An 18878-nucleotide genomic window follows, 5' to 3' on the forward strand; every position below is an offset into this window, starting at 1 on the left:
CCTGTAGCAGACAGCCACACCTGCCCATAGTCAAGGGGTGGCTGGTATCATAGTTACTTTTGCCTTGCTTGTATACGTACCTGTACTCTGTCCCCACACCGTTTTCCTGTGTATTGTACTGCCGACCGACTTTTCCCACGCTCGTCTATTCTAAGCACGTTTTTGTGAATACTGTAGCCACTTGTGTTGTCCCCAAGCACTTCTCCCCTTGTAAATAAACTCCTTATTGTTAAAAATGCGTGTCCAGAATCCTTGCCTTGAGACCCAAGGAACCTGTCCCATTTCCACCACAACACATGTTTTTGAGAGAATGGTGGCGAAGATAATTACAATAGTGGCTATCGAGACATGTGAATTTGCAGCAACAGAATATGGATATTGTGTAGGTGGAAATAATTGGTTTAGTTGTGCACATGATTATTAACTGATTTATCTTGGCATAATATTGGAGATGAGAGGGGCCTGTTACATGTTCTAACATCTTTGTAAATCTCCTGCACTCTTTCCAGCTGACTGGCACCTTTCCTGCGGCAGAAGCAGAAGGCTATTTGCCTCTACCCGTCTGTTTCTCCATTCCACATAATCAGGAGTGATCTTTTACCTCAGTGTCACCTTCCTATACTAAACCAATCTCCAGCTTTATGAGAACTTGTCTTACCGCTTTCCTTATGGCTGGGATAGGGCCTGTGCCCATAACGGCAGGATCCAAACCTGCCTGGGCCCAGGATACGATGCGTGCCAAAGGTGTCAGACTTTTCTCAAGGGCCTTTGATTTCTTCATCAGAATCACAGCTGCAGCCCCATCGTTTATTCCTGGAACATAGGAACAGGTGCCAATAAAATGAGTTCAGTTTCTTTGGCGGGGGGGGGGGGCAGACACTGTATTGGAGACGGTGGGTAGGGAACTTGCTCACTCACCTGAGGCATTACCAGCAGTGACACTGCCAGTCCCATCTCTTAAGAAGCACGGCTTCAGAGCTGACATGGCTTCGTAGCTACTCCCATGACGGGGGAACTCATCATCCACCACCTCGATCGTGCCTAAAGACAGAGTAAGGACAGTACCGAAACCCACAGCAAGTAACCGAGACAAAAGCAAGCAGTATGTATCTTTGGTAGAATCTCTGACGTAAAACCGGGTTTGTACAGATCATGTTTACTTCACTTATGCTATGAGGAACAACCCGTTAACAAGTCTGAACACAGCTCGTAGAAATAGATGAAAGACGGATGGAAAACTGAGCTTTAGGTCAAGAACCAGAGGGGAAAAAAATCTTATTATCAACAAAAGATCTCCTACACATGTTTGGTTTAATAGAGGCTGAAGTGTGGTTTTGCTTTTATAACTGCATAAATAACCTTTTATTAACTTATTATTAATTTAATTTATGAATCACATTAAATTAAACTTAACCCCTCTCACCTTAATGCATGCCCCCTGGTATTAGATGTTTCAACCCTGCAGAAAAGATACTTCTATAAAATCTTTATAAATGTAGTTAAGATGTTTAAAACACAAAGGGCTGTTGCATTAAGATTACAGTTGGGGTTTTCATTCAAATAAAGTAACACTTAAGGTTTGATTAACAGTCTGACGGGAATAGTGTTTTCCGCAGTAAAGATCAGTGTTCACAGGGTTACTTACTGCACTCAACATAATGCCTGTATGGAGCTCTATGTGCACCTGCACTTACTGTGTACCTGCGCGGTCTGGACAGATAATCTGCAAACAGTGGCTGTAACTCTGAGCACTGAGCCACATCCTTGCACACCGAGGCAGGATAAAGCACAGCAAAAATTCCTGCTGCCTGAAGAGTGTCAGAGCTAGCAAAGTTCCAGCCACCCGAACATCAGGCCCAGCCAATAAGCCTGCAAGACTGACAGGTCCCTGAGCAGTTTGGACAGGTGGGGAATTACGTGGAGATGGAGGGCATCTCTGCTGCAGTTTAGGCCCCTCTCTGAATCCCGCTAATATGATGAACCGAACACCGAGGATTTGGGCCTACTCCGGGCTGCTCCAGGGATTTGGATCTAAGGACTCAATTTGGTTTGCAATGCTGTTGTTGTTGATCACTTCTATTCGCGTGATTTGTTTTTTTTTTCTGTTTCTGTGGGCACGGGGAAGGGAGGTTGGTCTTTTTTTAAAATTGAATTCCTTCAGGTTCCTTGTTTTGCGACTGCTTGTTAAGCAAACAAATCTCAAGGTTGTATAATTTATACATTCTCCGATAATAAATGCATCTTAAATCTCTGAACCCACAGACGGCCATTGATCATTGATGGAGATCGAAGCTACTGCACAATGAACTGAGTCAGTACCTTTTCTGGATGGCACAGAGATGGGGACAATTTCTTTCACAAAAAATCCTGACTTCTGCGCTGTCTCAGTTCTCTCCTGAGACTGCAGAGCGAACCTGTCCTGGGCTTCCCGGCTCACACTCCATGATTTGGCCACATTCTCCGCTGAGGAATGAAAGAACGATATAATAAACACTAGCAAACAAAAAGTTACTCAGTCACCAGCTATTTCAAACGTAGAGGGACAGTACACGGTTAGTGGCAGCGTTGATGACCAGAGGGATCTTCAGGTCCAGTCACAGCTCCATGAAAATGGCCGCACAATTTTGATAGTGTGGTAAGAAAGGCATTTGACATGCTTCTCCTTATTAGTTGAGACAGAGAGTTCAAGGACCTGGAAGTTATGCTGCAGCTTTATAAAGGTCTGGTTTGGCTGCATCTGGAGTACTGAATTCAGTTCTGGATGCCCTGTTATAGGAAGGATATGGAGGCCGTGGACAGGACGTAGAGGGTCTAAGTTCATAGGGGATGTGCAGGCCACTTTTGTTTTTTTTTATACACACACACACACAGAGTGATGGGTCCCTGAAATGTGCTACCAGGGATGGTGGTGAAGGCAGATACTATAGCAGTGTTCAAGAGGCTTTGAGACGGACACATGGGTGGGCAGAAAATGGGGGGATATGGACCATATGCAGCCAGAATGGGTAAGGTTGTTAATTCAATTAGTCCAGCACAAGATCATGGGTCAAAGTGCCCGTTCCTGAACAGTACTGTTAATGTCAGGTACATAACAAGCGGACTAGCTAGTCGCCTGTGGTGATCAGACTGTCACCCCCTTGTCCGATCTTCAGTTCTGATGTACTGAACCCCCTGTGACCTAATCACCCAGCACTGCAAAGCTTGAGACCGCAGGAACAGTTACTTATGGAGAGAAAAGATGCTGGCCTGAAAAGCGAGCAGGACCTGTGCGACTTTCTGCAGAGCTGCACATTGACTGGGTCACTAGGCACTTGGCAAGGGCCAATAAAAAGAAGTTGGGTTTAAGCGGAGCAGCTATTGTTGGAGTGGGACAGAGTTAGACTGGGGAACTGAGGCTCTGGCTCAAGAGACCTGGACAAGAGAGAGGAGGCTAGGGTGAGGTTGCTATCAAGTCTCTCTTTCTTTATCCGTTAGTGTCTAGTTAGAGTAGTGAGATGGAGCTTGGGTCAGTAGAGCGCTGCTCATGCAAGATGTGAGAAACTGGGAGACCTTTAGGGAGCACTTGCTGGGGGTTCTTGTCAGGTTTGTCCCACTGAAGCAGGGAAAGGATGCTTGGGTGAAGAAACCATGGTTTGCAAAAGATGTGGAACATCTAGTCAAGAGGAAGAAAGAAGCTTACCTAGGGTTTAGGAAGCAAGGATCAGACCAGGCTCCAGAGAGTTACAAAGTAGCCATGAAGGAGCTGAAGAATGGACTTAGGAGAGCTAGAAGGAAGCGTGAGAAGGTCTTGGCAAGTAGGATTAAGGAAAACCCTAAGGTGCTCTACATGTACCTGTTAACAGGAGGACGACTACAGCAAGGGAAGAACCAATCAAGGATAAGAGGAATTGTTTGGAGTCGGAGGAGGTAGGAGTGGTCCTTAATGAAAACCTTGGTTCAGTATTCACCAGTGAGAGGGCCCTTGATGTTTGTGAGGGCAGCGTAAGACAGGCTGATATGCCACAACATGTCAAACATTAAGAAAAAAAGATGTGTCAGAACTTTTTAAATACTGTACATCAAGATAGATAAGTCCCTGGGGCAGGATGGGAAAACTCTAGGAACTATGGGACACGAGGGAAGAGATTGCTGCACCTTTGGTGATGATCTTTGCATCCTCACTGACCACAGCAGTAGGAGCAGAAGACTGGAGAATGGCAACTGGTATTCCTTTGTTCAAGAAGGTAGTAGGGATAATCATAGGAATTACAGATTAGTGAGTCTTACATCAGTGGTGGACAAACTATTGGAGAGGATTCTTAAAGGTAAGATTTACGAACATTTGGTGAACAAAGGCTGATTAGGGATAGTCAGAATGGCTATCACATGCAACTGAATTCTTTGAGGAAGTGACAAACATAATGATGAAGGTAGACCAGTGTATATGGATTTTAGTAAGGAGTTTGATAAGATTCCTCAGGGTAGGTTCATTCAGAAAGTCAGGAGGCATGGGATCCGGGGAAACTTGGCTGTGTGGACACAGATTGGCTTACCTGCAGAAGCCAAAGGGTGGTTGGAGATGGAGTGTATTCTGCCTGGAGTTTGGTGACCAATGGTGTTCCTCAGGGATCTGTTCTGGGACCACTGCTCTTTGTGATTTTTATAAATGACTAGGATGAGGAAGTGGACCGGTGGATTAGTAGGTTTGCAGATGACACGAAGGTTAGTGGTGTTATGGATAGCGTCGAAGGGTATCAGAGGCTACAATGGGGCATTGAAAGGATGAAGAGCTGGGATGAGAGTTCAATCTGGAAAAGTATGAAGTTATACAGTTTGGAAGGTTGAACTTTAAGGCAGATACGGGGTTAATGGTAGGGTTCTTAGCAGTGTGGAAAAACAGTGGGATCTAACAGTACACATCCTTAGTTCACACAAAGTTGCTGTGCAAATTAATAGAGCGTTGTATAGTGTGTTGGCCTTCATTAGTTAGGGTACCAAGTTCAAGAGCCATGAGGTAATGTTGTAGCTCTATAAAACTCTGCTTAGACCACACTTGGAATATTGTGTTCAATTCTGGTCACCTCACTGAGGGAAGGGTGTAGAAGATTTATCAGGGTGCTGCCTGGATTAGACAGCATGTTCTACGAGAGCATTGAGAGAGCTAGGGCTTTTCTCTATGGTGCAAAGGAGGTTGAGAGATGTAAAAGATGACAAAAGGCATGGATCGAGTTATAGCCAAAGACTTTTTCCTGGGGCTGAAATAGTTAATGCGAAGGGGCATGATTTTACAGTGATTAGAGTATAGTGGTATGTCAGAGGTAGTTTTTTTAAACACAGCATGGGTGCATGGAATGGTGGTAGAGGCAGATACATTAGCGGCATTTAAGAGACTTTTTAGGTAGGCACATAGATGTAAGAAAAATAAACGGTTCTGTGGGAAGGAAAGGTTAAATTGATCTTAGAGTAGGTTAGAAATGTTGATTGCTTATTTCCCTCCATAGATACTGCCTGGCCTGCTGAGTTCCTCCAGCATTTTGTGTGTGTTACTCTGGATTTCCAGCATCTGCAGAAATGCTTCTGTCTTCAGATAGTTGTTGGTTGTGCTCTGAGGAATTAGCCCTTTCTGAAACTAGTTACTCCTCAAGGTAAAACCGAAGGTCATCCATGACAGGAATCTCTGCCCTGCAGTTCCTTCCTCCTGCTCTGTCAGGGCGATATTGTGTGTCCGGCTGCTGCTCCTGACAGACTCAGGAGTTGCTGAATTCGAACTGACTACACGGGGTGCGGTGATCACTGCACAGAATGGAGATGGGTGATCACCAAGCAGGTCAGGAACTGCAGATAATGCATGCGTCCACTGTGGCTCCCACCCCTCTGAGCAGATGAAAAGACACTTTTGCGATGGGGTACAGAGAATGGCCCCTTGGGGAAGGCAGTAATAGTCAAATTTGTGACACTATAGTGTCCCTGTTCCACAGGAGGGGAAGAGAAAGACCAAGAGAGCTCTAAAGTTAGAGTATTCAGGGTAATACAGCATAGAAGCCTGCCCTCTGGCCCAACTGGTCTATGCCAACCACTGCATCCTCCCTGCTAGTAGTCCCAGTGGCCCACATTGGACCCAGAACACTCCAAGCCCTTTCCCTTCATGGACATACCTAAATGTTGCAGTTGTATCCACCTTGACCATTTCCTCTGGCAGCTCATTCAAAGTACTCACTAACATCTGAGAAAGGAAGTTATCTCTCAGGTCTCTTAAATCTCTCCTCTCTTGAATCTGTGCCCTCTAATTTTGGACTCCCCAACCCTGGGGAAAAGACCAAAGACTACCCACCTTATCCATACCCCTCATGATTTTATAAACTTCCAAGTTCAGCCTCAACAACAACTTGTATAACGGCAACATAACATCCCTACTCCTAAACTCACTGCCCTGGCAGATGAAGACCAGATGATGCTAAATGCCTTCTTCACCAGCCTTTCTACTTTTGTGGCCAGTTTCAGTGAAACTGTTCCACAATACTCATCACTGCCCTGCCATTCACTGTACAAGTCCTAGCCTGGTCTGACTGTCTAGAATGTATCACCTCATAATTATCCAAGTTGAAATCAACTCAGTGATAACAGATGTTTCTCTAGTTGCAAGTGGGACTCTCGGTGGTGTGTTGCCTCCATGGTCTCAGGGTCAGAGACATCTGATAACATTCTGGAGGGTGAACAGCAGAGGTCATGGTACTAACAACATACAGTACTGTGTAAAAGTCTTAAGTGTGTGTATATATATGTATGTAGATAGGATGGCGGAGATGTTTGCACAGTACTGTAATAACTTTATGCAGTGCACCGTACTTCTGCCGCAAAAAAACAAATTTCATGAAATATGTGAGTGATGATAAACCTGATTCTGATATGGGTCTCTATTGTGGAGTGAGAGTGGGAAGGGGGCAGGGAGAGGGGAATCATGGTTGGGAAAAGAGGAAGGGAGAGGGGAGGGAGCGGAAACACCAGAGAGACGATCTGTAATGATCAATAAACCAATTGTTTGGAATCAAATAACCTTGCCTGGCGTCTCAGAGTTCGATGTGTCTGCACCCTCACCACATCCAATGCCCCTGGCACTCCTTCTATGCCACCTGTCCCACACCCCTCCTGTGGCTCCACCCTTGCCATTTCCAACATCCTTTGCTCTGGTCAGGTTTGCAGACTCGCTCTCTGCTCCACATCGTCAAATACAGTACTGTGCAAAAATCTCAGGCACCCTAGCCAAATATACGTGCCTAAGGCTTTCACACAGTACTGTAGGTTATAAAAGAAAGACAGGAGATCCTGCCACAGGAATATCCAGAGCTAGAGAAGACAATCTCTAATGTCTGGATCAGTTACAGTGCAAACGTTACTGACTATAGGAGCAAGAGGAGAGGTGACAGGAATGTGAGGTGTAGGAGAGAGGGCTTTAGGCTTCTGGATCACAGCGAACTGGACAGGTTACACCTGGAGTGGAGAGGAGGATCCCCAAGCCCTTGCGGCAAGGTTTGTTCATGCAGCTGGAGAGGGTTTAAATTAGCTTAGCAAGGTCACACCGAACAGGGTAGATACTAACGGGAAACTAAGTTGTTCCTACAGAGAGAGCTTGTCTGGGTGTGATCAGCCACATGGGAGGGATGCAAATAGATACTGTATTTATTTAATACAAGAGGATGAAATATCAAGGATCAACTTTATCCACCATATATATTTACATGTGTTGGTCAGGGTGCGACTTGTAACAGAAACAACATTCAACAACTATCAATAATGAAGAATTTTATAAAAAACGAAGTTAGAGGTTAAAGTATGGATAAGGAATAAAATGTTCGTAAATACATAAATACCTGCGTGTATTTACAATGTAAACAGCAGTACAAAGAGTGGTTTACAGTGTTTACGGTTCAGTGCAGTGACGGGGATAATATTAGAGGTAGCAGGACAGGAGAATGAAATATTGTTGCAGTGAGTTAGACAGGACTGGCGGTTCAACATGCCGGGGTGTGGAATCCCCAGGCAACGCAGGAGGGTTGTAGAGGAGAAGTGGCACTGCAACACAGACTGGGTCCATCATGGTGGCAAAGCTCTTCAGATAAGGCGCAAGGGTAGAACTTAGGAACAAAGAAGTGTCAATCACTTTGTTTTTGGGGTCAGGAGAAACAGAAGCATTGAGGGAGATCATTCACAGAGAGAGGTGCAAGGGGTACAGGTGAGATTAACTACCATCACCAGAGTGTGAAAGGCTCAAAGGAGGTGGAATTTTTGAGATGCATACAGGAGAGATTTGGGAGCGAGTATGTAGACAAAAGAAAGATCAGTATTGGACCTAACCTTCGAAAATGTAGCGTTAGTGTGGGAGAGCGTTCTGGAGAGTGACCACGATGTGAGTGGGAAGCACTTAATTGGGAAATAGTACGAGCTCAGGGCTACGGCATTTCATTAGGGCGAAAGGAAATGACGGCAAGCCAGGATAGTCTGGATGATATCAAGGGTTGGATAAAGAAAGAAATGGAATCATAGAACACTATCAGGTACTGAAAAGGAGAAGACCTTTAGGATGATATAAAGTATAGAGTGTATTTTAAAAAGAAGCGAGAGCCATAGGGTTAGATCCCATGGGATTCAAGGCAAGTTGGTAAACTGGATCCAAACTTGGTTTGGTAATAGGAGGCAGCGGTGATAGTGGAGAGTTGTTTTTCTGACTAGAAATCTATGAAGACTGGTGTGCCACGAGGAGTGGTGCTGAGACCTCTCACTGTTTGTATTGTACACTCATGACTAGATATGAACACAGAAGGTAAAGACTGATAAGTTTGCATTTGGGAGAATAGTGCAGAAATTGCAGGGACCCGAGCAGAGGCACTTAAACCATCCTTAGCAAAGAGTGAGGTGCCAGATGATTGGAGTAAACCTAATGTTGTTCCATTGTTGAAGAAAGGCTCGAAGAACAAGCCAGGAAATTAGAGGCTGGTGAGCCTGGCATCAGTAGGGGTTAAGTTATTGGAAGGTATTCTAAGGGACCAGATATGCAAGTTTTGGATAGACAGGGACTGATTAGGGATAATCAACACGGCTTTGTGGATGATACGTCATGTCTAACCAATCTTATAGTTTTTCAAGGAAGTTACCAGGAAAGTTGATGAAGGCAAGGCAGTGAATGTTGCCTATGTGGACATAGAAACATAGAAAATAGGTGCAGGAGTAGGCCATTCGGCCCTTCGAGCCTGCACCGCCATTCAGTATGATCATGGCTGATCATCCAACTCAGAACCCTGTATCTGCCTTCTCTCCATACCCCCGATCCCTTTAACCACAAGGGCCATATCTAACTCCCTCTTAAATATAGCCAATGAACTGGCCTCAACTGTTTCCTGTGGCAGAGAATTCCACAGATTCACCACTCTCTGTGTGAAGAAGTTTTTCCTCATCTCGATCCTAAAAGGCTTCCCCTTTATCCTTAAACTGTGACCCCTCGTTCTGGACTTCCCCAACATCGGGAACAATCTTCCTGCATCTAGCCTGTCCAATCCCTTTAGAATTTTATATGTTTCAATAAGATCCCCCCTCAATCTTCTAAATTCCAGTGAGTATAAGCCTAGTCGATCCAGTCTTTCATCATATGAAAGTCCTGCCATCCCAGGAATCAATCTGGTGAACCTTCTTTGTACTCCCTCTATGGCAAGAATGTCTTTCCTCAGATTAGGGGACCAAAACTGCACACAATACTCCAGGTGTGGTCTCACCAAGGCCTTGTACAACTGCAGTAGTACCTCCCTGCTCCTGTACTCGAATCCTCTCGCTATAAATGCCAGCATACCATTCGCCTTTTTCACCGCCTGCTGTACCTGCATGCCCACTTTCAATGACTGGTGTATAATGACACCCAGGTCTCGTTGCACCTCCCCTTTTCCTAATCGGCCACCATTCAGATAATAATCTGTTTTCCTGTTCTTGCCACCAAAGTGGATAACTTCACATTTATCCACATTAAATTGCATCTACCATGAATTTGCCCACTCACCCAACCTATCCAAGTCACCCTGCATCCTCTTAGCATCCTCCTCACAGCTCACGCTGCTGCCCAGCTTTGTGTCATCTGCAAACTTGGAGATGCTGCATTTAATTCCCTCATCCAAGTCATTAATATATATTGTAAACAACTGGGGTCCCAGCACTGAGCCTTGCAGTACCCCACTAGTCACTGCCTGCCATTCTGAAAAGGTCCCGTTTATTCCCACTCTTTGCTTCCTGTCTGCCAACCAGTTCTCTATCCACATCAATATCATACCCCCAATACCGTGTGCTTTAAGTTTGCACACCAATCTCCTGTGTGAAACCTTGTCAAAAGCCTTTTGAAAATCCAAATATACCACATCCACTGGTTCTTCCCTATCCACTCTACTAGTTACATCCTCAAAAAATTCTATGAGATTCGTCAGACGTGATTTTCCGTCCACAAATCCATGCTGACTTTGTCCAATGATTTCACCGCTTTCCAAATGTGCTGTTATCACATCTTTGATAACTGACTCTAGCATTTTCCCCATCACCAATGTCAGGCTAACTGGTCTATAATTCCCAGGTTTCTCTCTCCCTCCTTTTTTAAAAAGCGGGGTTACATTAGCCACCCTCCAATCCTCAGGAACTAATCTAGAATCTAAAGAGTTTTGAAAAATTATCACTAATGCATCCACTATTTCTTGGGCTACTTCCTTAAGCACTCTGGGATGTAGACCATCTGGTCCTGGGGATTTATCTGCCTTTAATCCCTTCAATTTACCTAACACCACTTCCCTACTAACATGTATTTCCCTCAGTTCCTCCATCTCACTAGACCCTCTGTCCCCTACTATTTCCGGAAGATTATTTATGTCCTCCTTAGTGAAGACAGAACCAAAGTAGTTATTCAATTGGTCTGCCATGTCCTTGCTCCCCATAATCAATTCACCTGTTTCTGTCTGTAGGGGGACCTACATTTGTCTTAACCAATCTTTTTCTTTTCCCATATCTATAAAAGCTTTTACAGTCAGTTTTTATGTTCCCTGCCAGTTTTCTCTCATAATCTTTTTTCCCTTTCCTAATTAAGCCCTTTGTCCTCCTCTGCTGGACTCTGAATTTCTCCCAGTCCTCAGGTGTGCTGCTTTTTCTGGCTAATTTGTATGTTTCTTCTTTGGAATTGATACTATCCCTAATTTCCCTTGTCAGCCACTGGTGCACTACCTTCCCTGGTTTATTCATTTGCCAAACTGGGATGAACAATTGTTGTAGTTCATCCATGCGATCTTTAAATGCTTGCCATTGCATATCCACCGTCAATCCTTTAAGTATCCTTTACCAGTCTATCTTAGCTAATTCACATCTCATACCTTCAAAGTTACCCTTCTTTAAGTTCAGAACCTTTGTTTCTGAATTAACTATGTCACTCTCCATCTTAATGAAGAATTCCACCATATTATGGTCAGTCTTACCCAAGGGGCCTCGCACGACAAGATTGTTAACTAACCCTTCCTCATTGCTCTATACCCAGTCTAGAATAGCCTGCTCTCTAGTTGGTTCCTCGACATGTTGGTTCAGAAAACCATCCCGCATACATTCCAAGAAATCCTCTTCCTCAGCACCCTTACCAATTTGGTTCACCCAATCTATATATTGATTGAAGTCACCCATTATAACTGCTGTTCCTTTATTGCACACATTTCTAATTTCCTGTTTAATGCCATCCCCAACCTCACTACTACTGTTAGGTGGCCTGTACACAACTTCCACCAGCATTTTCTGCCCCTTAGTGTTATGCAGCTCTACCCATATCGATTCCACATCCTCCCGGCTAATGTCCTTCCTCTCTATTGCATTAATCTCCTCTCTAACCAGCAATGCTACCCCACCTCCTTTTCTTTCATGTCTATCCCTCCTGAATATTGAATATCCCTGAATGTTGAGCTCCCATCCTTGGTCACCCTGGAGCCATGACCCTCTGATCCCAACTATATCATATTCATTAATAATTATCTGCACATTCAATTCATCCACCTTGTTACGAATGCTCCTTGCATGGACACACAAAGCCTTTTACAACACTCTTAGCCCTTATACAATTATGTTGAAAAGTGGCCCTTTTTGATTTTTGCCCTGGATTTGCCTGCCTGCCACTTTTACTTTTCACCTTACTATTTTTGGCTTCTACCCTCATTTTACGCCCCTCTGTCTCTCTGCACTTGTTCCCATCCCCCAGCCACATTAGTTTAAATCCTCCTGAACGACAGTAGCAAACGCTCCCCCTAGGACACTGGTTCCAGTCCAGCCCAGGTGCAGACCGTCCTGTTTGTACTGGTCCCACCTCCTCCAGAAATGGCTCCAATGCCCCAGAAATTTGAATCCTTCCCCTTTGCACCATTTTTCAAGCCACATATTCATCTGATATATCTTCCTATTTCTACTCTGACTAGCACATGGCACTGGTAGTAATCCAGAGATTATTACCTTTGTGGTCCTACTTTTTAGTTTATCTGCTAACTCCCCAAATTCACCTTGTAGGACCTCATCCCGTTTTTTACCTATATCGTTGGTACCTATGTGCACCACGACCACTGGCTGTTCACCCTCCCACTCCAGAATTTCCTGCAGCCGCTCAGAGACATCCTTGACCCTTGCACCATGGAGGCAACATACCCTCCTGGAGTCTCGTTTGTGGCCGCAGTAACGCCTATCAATTCCCCTTACAATCGAATCCCCTATCACTATAGCTCTCCCACTCCTTTTCCTTCCCTCCTGTGCCGCAGAGCCACCCATGGTGCCATGAACTCGGCTGCTGCTGCCTTCCCCTGATGAGACATCTCCCCCAACAGTATCCAAAACAGTATTTCTGTTTAGGAGGGAGATGATCTCAGGGGACTCCTGCACTACCTGCCTACTGCTCCCCAAACCCGATTACCTTTGTCAGGAGGGGCAAGATCCAAGAAAGGCAAGTGTTGGACCTGGTTAATGAAGGCGTGGGCCAGATCAAAGTGGCAGGGTTGTGTGAAACTGAAGCTCAAGTGAGGAGATAAAAAAGCACAAGAGGGCTGATTTGCCCACTGCCCGCATACTCTCAACCTAACCCTAGCCCTAGCCCTACCCCTAACTCTAAACCTAGCCCTAACCCTAACCCTTGCCCTATCCCTAAGCCTAACACTAACCCTAGCCCTAACCCTAGCCATAACCCTAACCCAAGCCTTAGCCCTAACCCTAACCCTAACTCTAACCCTAATACCTCATCACTCAAAACTCCGCAGCCTTACTTCTCCCAGACACACATATACATCCACCAGCCCAATGCTCAAACCTAATCCTAATGTCCAAGGGGGCACACACCCCCACAAACCCCGATTAACCCCAGCCGCACCCTGACTAACCCTGGCCACACCCTCACAAACCCAATTACATTCGTCAGGAGGGGCAAGATCCAAGAAAGGCAAGTGTTGGACCTGGTTAATGAAGGCATGTGCCAGATCAAAGTGGCAGGGTTGCATGAAATTGAATCTCAAGTGAGGAGATCAAAAAGCACAAGAGGGCTGACTTGCCCATTGCCCGCATACTCTCAACCTAGCCTTACAGTGACACGCTGTTCATTCTCCAGGTCCACGAAACACCAATATAAAAGCCCAGATACCCAAAAGGCGAGAGAGAACCAGTAAGTTAAACTCAAGCTGGTTCCACAGAAAACAAGTCACCACTAAACTCAGGTGCAGAGACACCGAATGCCCGGTAAACACTGTCAATTTAACCCATGCAATCCCAGGCATACAGGTGCCAGGTAATCATGTTTAAAAATATCATTACCCTCAGAATCACATGCCTCTCATTATCCTGGTCCATGGGAAAACACAAGCCAAGCTTGATCAACTCCGGCTGGGTCACCTCGGGGAGGGTGTCTAATGATTAAAGACCCGAAACACCTGATGATCCGAGGATGCATTACTGATGATGAGTCCCAGTGCACATCCGGTTCATTGAACCAAGTGGTGTCAGACCACGATAATGAAAGGCATGGGCCAGATTCACCTGGCTTCACCACACGAGCCTATCCCCATAGCACCTGATACCTCACCACTCAAATCTCTGCAGCATTACCTCTCCCGGTCACACATATACATCCTCCAGCCCAACACTCAAACCTAATCCTAAAGCACACCCCCACAATCCCTAGGCACATCCTGGTTATCCCTTGCCACACCCCCACAAATGCTAGGCACACCCCGATTAACCCTGGCCACACCCCTACAAACCGGATTACCTTTGTCAGGAGGAGCAAGATCCAAGAAAGGCAAGTGTTGGACCTGGTTAATGAAGGCGTGGGCCAGATCAAAGTGGCAGGGTTGTGTGAATTTGAATCACAAGTGAGGAGATCAAAAAGCACAAGAGGGCTGATATGCCCACTGCCCGCATACTCTCAACCTAACACTAACCCTAGCCCTAGCCCTAGGCCTAACCCTAGCCCTACCCCTACCCCGAGCCCTACCCTTGCCCCTAGCCCTACCCCTAACCCTAGCCCTAACCCTAGCCCTATCCCTACCCCTATCCCTACCCCTAACTCTAAACCTAGCCCTAACCCTAGCCCTCGCCCTATCCATAAGCCTAACTCTAACCCTAGCCCTAACCCTAACCCTAATTACTGATGATGTGTCCCAGTGCACACGCAGTTCATTGAACCATGTGGTGTCAGACCACGATAATGAAAGGCATGGGCCAGATTAACCTGGCTTCACCACACGAGCCTATCCCCATAGCACCTCATACCTCGCCACTCTAAACTCCACAGCCTTACCTCTCCCAGTCACACATATACATCCACCAGCCCAATGCTCAAACCTACTCCTAACGTCCAAGGGGGCACACACCCCCACAAACCCTTGCCACACCCCTACAAACCCTAGGCACATCCCGATTAACCCTGGCCACACCCCCACAAGCCCAATTACCTTTGTCAGGAGGGGCAAGATCCATGAAAGGCAAGTGTTGGACCTGGTTACTGAAGGCGTGGGTCAGATCAAAGTGGCAGGTTTGCGTGAAATTGAATCTCAATGAGGAGATCGAAAAGCACAAGAGGGCTGATTTGCCCACTGCCCGCATACTCTCAACCTAACACTAACCCTAACCCTAACCCTAATACACATATACATCCACCAGCCCATCACTCAAACCTAATCCTAACGTCCAAGGGGGCACACACCCCCACAAACCTAGGCACATCCTGATCATCCCTGGGCACACCTCCACAAACCCTAGGCATACCCCGATTAATCCTGGTCACACCCCCACAAACCCGATTGCCCTTGTCAGGAGGGGCAAGATCCAAGAAAAGCAAGTGTTGGACCTGGTTAATGAAGGCATGTGCCAGATCAAAGTGGCAGGGTTGTGTGAAATTGAATCTCAAGTAAGGAGATCAAAAAGCACAAGAGGGCTGATTTGCCCACTGCCCGCATACTCTCAACCTAACCCTGGAGGTCCCCCCTCATTCTTCTAAACTCCAAGGAATACAGTCCAGCGGACAAATGTTCCTCATATGTTAACCCTCTCATTCCCAGAATCATTCTAGTGAATCTTCTCTGTACCGTCTCCAACATCAGCACATCCTTTCTTAAATAAGGAGACCAAAACTGTCCACAGTACTCCAAGTGAGGTCTTACCAGTGCTTTATACAGCCTCAACATCACATCTCTGCTCCTATACTCTATTCCTCTAGAAATGAATGCCAACATTGCATTCACCTTCTTCACCACCAACTCAATCTGGAGGTTAATATTAAGGGTATCCTGTACGAGGACTCCCAAGTCCCGTTGCATCTCGGAACTTTGAATTCTCTCCCCATTTAAATAATAGTCTGCCTGTTTATTTCTTCTGCCAAAGTGCATAACCATACACTTTCCAACATTGTACTTCATTTGCCACTTCTCTGCCCATTCTTCCAATCTATCCATGTCTCTCTGCAGACTGTCCGTTTCCTCAGCACTACCGGCCCCTCCACCTATCTTCGTATCATCAGCAAACTTAGCCACAAAGCCATCTATTCCATAATCTAAATCGTTGATGTACAATGTAAAAAGAAGCGGCCCCAACACTGATCCCTGTGGAACACCACTGGTAACCGGCAGCCAAGCAGAATAGGATTCCTTTATTCCCACTCTCTGTCTCCTGCCAATCAGCCAACGCTCTATCCACGTATGTAACTTTCCCATAATTCCATGGGCTCCTATCTTATTAATTAGCCTCATGCGTGGCACCTTGTCAAAGACTTTCTGAAAATCCAAATATACAATATCCACTGCATCTCCCTTGTCTAGTCTACTGGTAATTTCCTCAAAACATTGTAATAGGTTTGTCAAGCAGGATTTTCCTCTAAGAAATCCATGCTGAGTTCTGCCTATCTTGTCATATGCCCCCAGGTACTCTGTAACCTCATCCTTGACAAAAATGTCACAGCATTGGCAGATTGAATTGAATCCTAATAAGAGTGAGGTGATGCATTTTAGGAAGTCGAAGCAGGGTGAGGGATACACAGGAATGATAGATCCCCGGGAAGTATTGAGGAACAGAGAGAGCTTGGCATTAAAGTCCAAAGGTAACAGGTACATAATGGGGTAAAGAGGGGACATCAAAGACTTGCCTCGTTCTCTGGAGCAGAGGGTATACAAGAAGAGGGATATGGTACAAGATTTGGTGAAGCTTGGAAGTCACAGAAGGAGTGCTGTGTGCAGTTCCAATCGTCACACTAAAGGACTAGAGACAGGAGGCACCTCCAGACCAGCGTATTCCCTTAAAGCTGCAGTGAATTCTGGCTTGGATTATACAGTCAAATTCCTCAAACTGGATTGAACAGTGAGAGACAGCAGCATTTTACAAGATTAAATTCCTCTTATATTCTTCCAATGGGTCACTGCCAAGGTGCTAAAGTTGTGTTTGTGCCCAAGACAGCATTCACGACTAGAGGAGATGGTGGCAAGTTTACCTGTGATTCCCATGTGGTAACTGTGAAATGCATCCGTCAGCCCATCGCACAGAATGCTATCTTGAAGGGAGGCGTTGCCCATTTTGTGTCCAGCTCTCATCTGCACCATGTGTGGAGCCTGGGGACGAAAAGTCCAGCAGTTGTTACAGCCACACTGGCACGGGTCTGTCTGGTACAGATGCTTGTGACGCACTCAGTGAAAGGGTGGAGATGCAGCACAGGAGTGTCTGCAGACAGTAACCCCATGACCCTGGTACCCAGACTGTATGCCGGCTAACTGCTCTCAGTCTGTGACCACCACCTGACCCTCATGTCTGTCTGCTCTCTGCCCCAAATCCCAGAGCTTCCAGCTGTAGAAAGTTCAAAGTAAAATTTATTATCAGAATACATACATGTGGTGAAAATAAATTTTACCTTGAACTTTAGGCAACCTTCTAAAAGCAGTACCTCACTGTAGCTGAAACACCACCTTCTGCCTCACATTGCTGGGCAGTGGTGGGGTGAGGGGTTATATACTTCTCTCAGCATTTTTCAAAAAGTTATTTAGGAAAGTCAATTATCACACTAACTACTGACGCCAACCCTCCATCAATCCCTCAGCACCAGGCTCCCGCCACTCTGCAAAGCCGTCACTACCGACTCGGGAGGGGCAGCACAGGGGATGCTCCAGTGATGTGTAAGGTTAATTTTCAGAGCTGAGGGTGCCCATACCTTGCTCATGCTCTCCATGCCTCCAGCGACCACAATGTCAGAGCACCCTGTCAGGATGGCTTGAGCAGCTAGACACACCGCCTTCAGTCCAGAACCACACACCATCTGACAGCTCCACGCTGGGACCTGGTAGGGGATCCCTGCAGCCACACTAGCCTGGCGGGCAGGGTTCTGTCCTTCGCCTACAGAACAAAGGAAGGTTAGAGGTAGCAAAACTGCAGGAACTGACCAAAGCAGAGTGCCTCACATGCAACAGGTGATTCCCAATTATCATTGCATTGGACAAAATACAACAGTAAATCTCCATGGCCAAGTGCAGTGCCAACAAGGTGTTTAATAAAACTAGAGTGGGTGCCACAGTGAGTCATGACCATGTACAGCACAAAAACAGGCCCTGGGCCTTGCCAACCAAGATTTCCCTCTGAATTAATCCCATCTTACAGCATTGGTCCCAACCCCTTTAAACCAGGCGTTCACAACCTTTTGTATGCCATGGACCACTGCTATCCGTGTATATGTCCAAGGTCTTTTTTAACATGTTCTGCTCAGCCTTTTCCTCTGGCAGCTCATTCCATAAATGGACCTTCCTCTGGGTGGAAGAAAAATGTATTGCCCATCAGGTCCTATTAAATCAGAATCAGGTTTATTATCACCAGCATGTGTCGTGAAAATTGTTAACTTAGCAGCAGCGGTTCAATGCAATACATATTATAAAAGAAAAAAAAACAAAATAAAATAATAATAAATAAGTAAATCAGTTACAGTATATGAATAGATTTAAAATGTGCAAAAAACAGAAATAATATATATTAAAAAAGTGAGGTAATTTTCAAGGGTTCAATGTCCATTTCGGAATCAGATGGCAGAGGGGAAGAAGCTGTTCCTGAATCGCTGAGTGTGTGTCTTCAGGCTTCTGTACCTCCTACCTGATGGTAACAGTGAGAAAAGGGCATGCCCTGGGTGCTGGAGGTCCTTAATAATGGACGCTGCCTTTCCGAGACACCACTCCCTGAAGATATCCTGGGTACTTTGTAGGCTAGTACCCAGGATGGAACTGACTAGATTTACAACCATCTGCAGACTGTCAGAATGCTCTCCATGGTACATCTATAGAAGTTTTTGAATGTATTTGTTGACATACCAAATCTCTTCAAACTCCTAATGAAGAATAGCCACCATCTCG

At 45.7% G+C, this 18878-nt stretch overlaps 1 protein-coding gene across 1 annotated transcript in view; it reads right to left on the reverse strand.

Moving 5' to 3' along the window:
* acat2 (acetyl-CoA acetyltransferase 2) overlaps nucleotides 1–18878 on the reverse strand; it is a 51966-nt gene that overhangs the window by 19675 nt on the left and 13413 nt on the right. The window contains exons 3-7 of the mRNA XM_063056590.1: nucleotides 17696–17877; nucleotides 16985–17102; nucleotides 2320–2463; nucleotides 919–1041; nucleotides 659–813 (exon numbers count right to left, since the gene is read on the reverse strand). Coding sequence (XP_062912660.1) covers nucleotides 659–813; nucleotides 919–1041; nucleotides 2320–2463; nucleotides 16985–17102; nucleotides 17696–17877 — 722 coding nt within the window. The remainder of the gene's footprint in view (nucleotides 1–658; nucleotides 814–918; nucleotides 1042–2319; nucleotides 2464–16984; nucleotides 17103–17695; nucleotides 17878–18878) is intronic.

Source organism: Mobula hypostoma, chromosome 8 (genome assembly GCF_963921235.1).
Source record: "Mobula hypostoma chromosome 8, sMobHyp1.1, whole genome shotgun sequence".
Lineage (NCBI taxonomy): Eukaryota > Metazoa > Chordata > Chondrichthyes > Myliobatiformes > Myliobatidae > Mobula > Mobula hypostoma.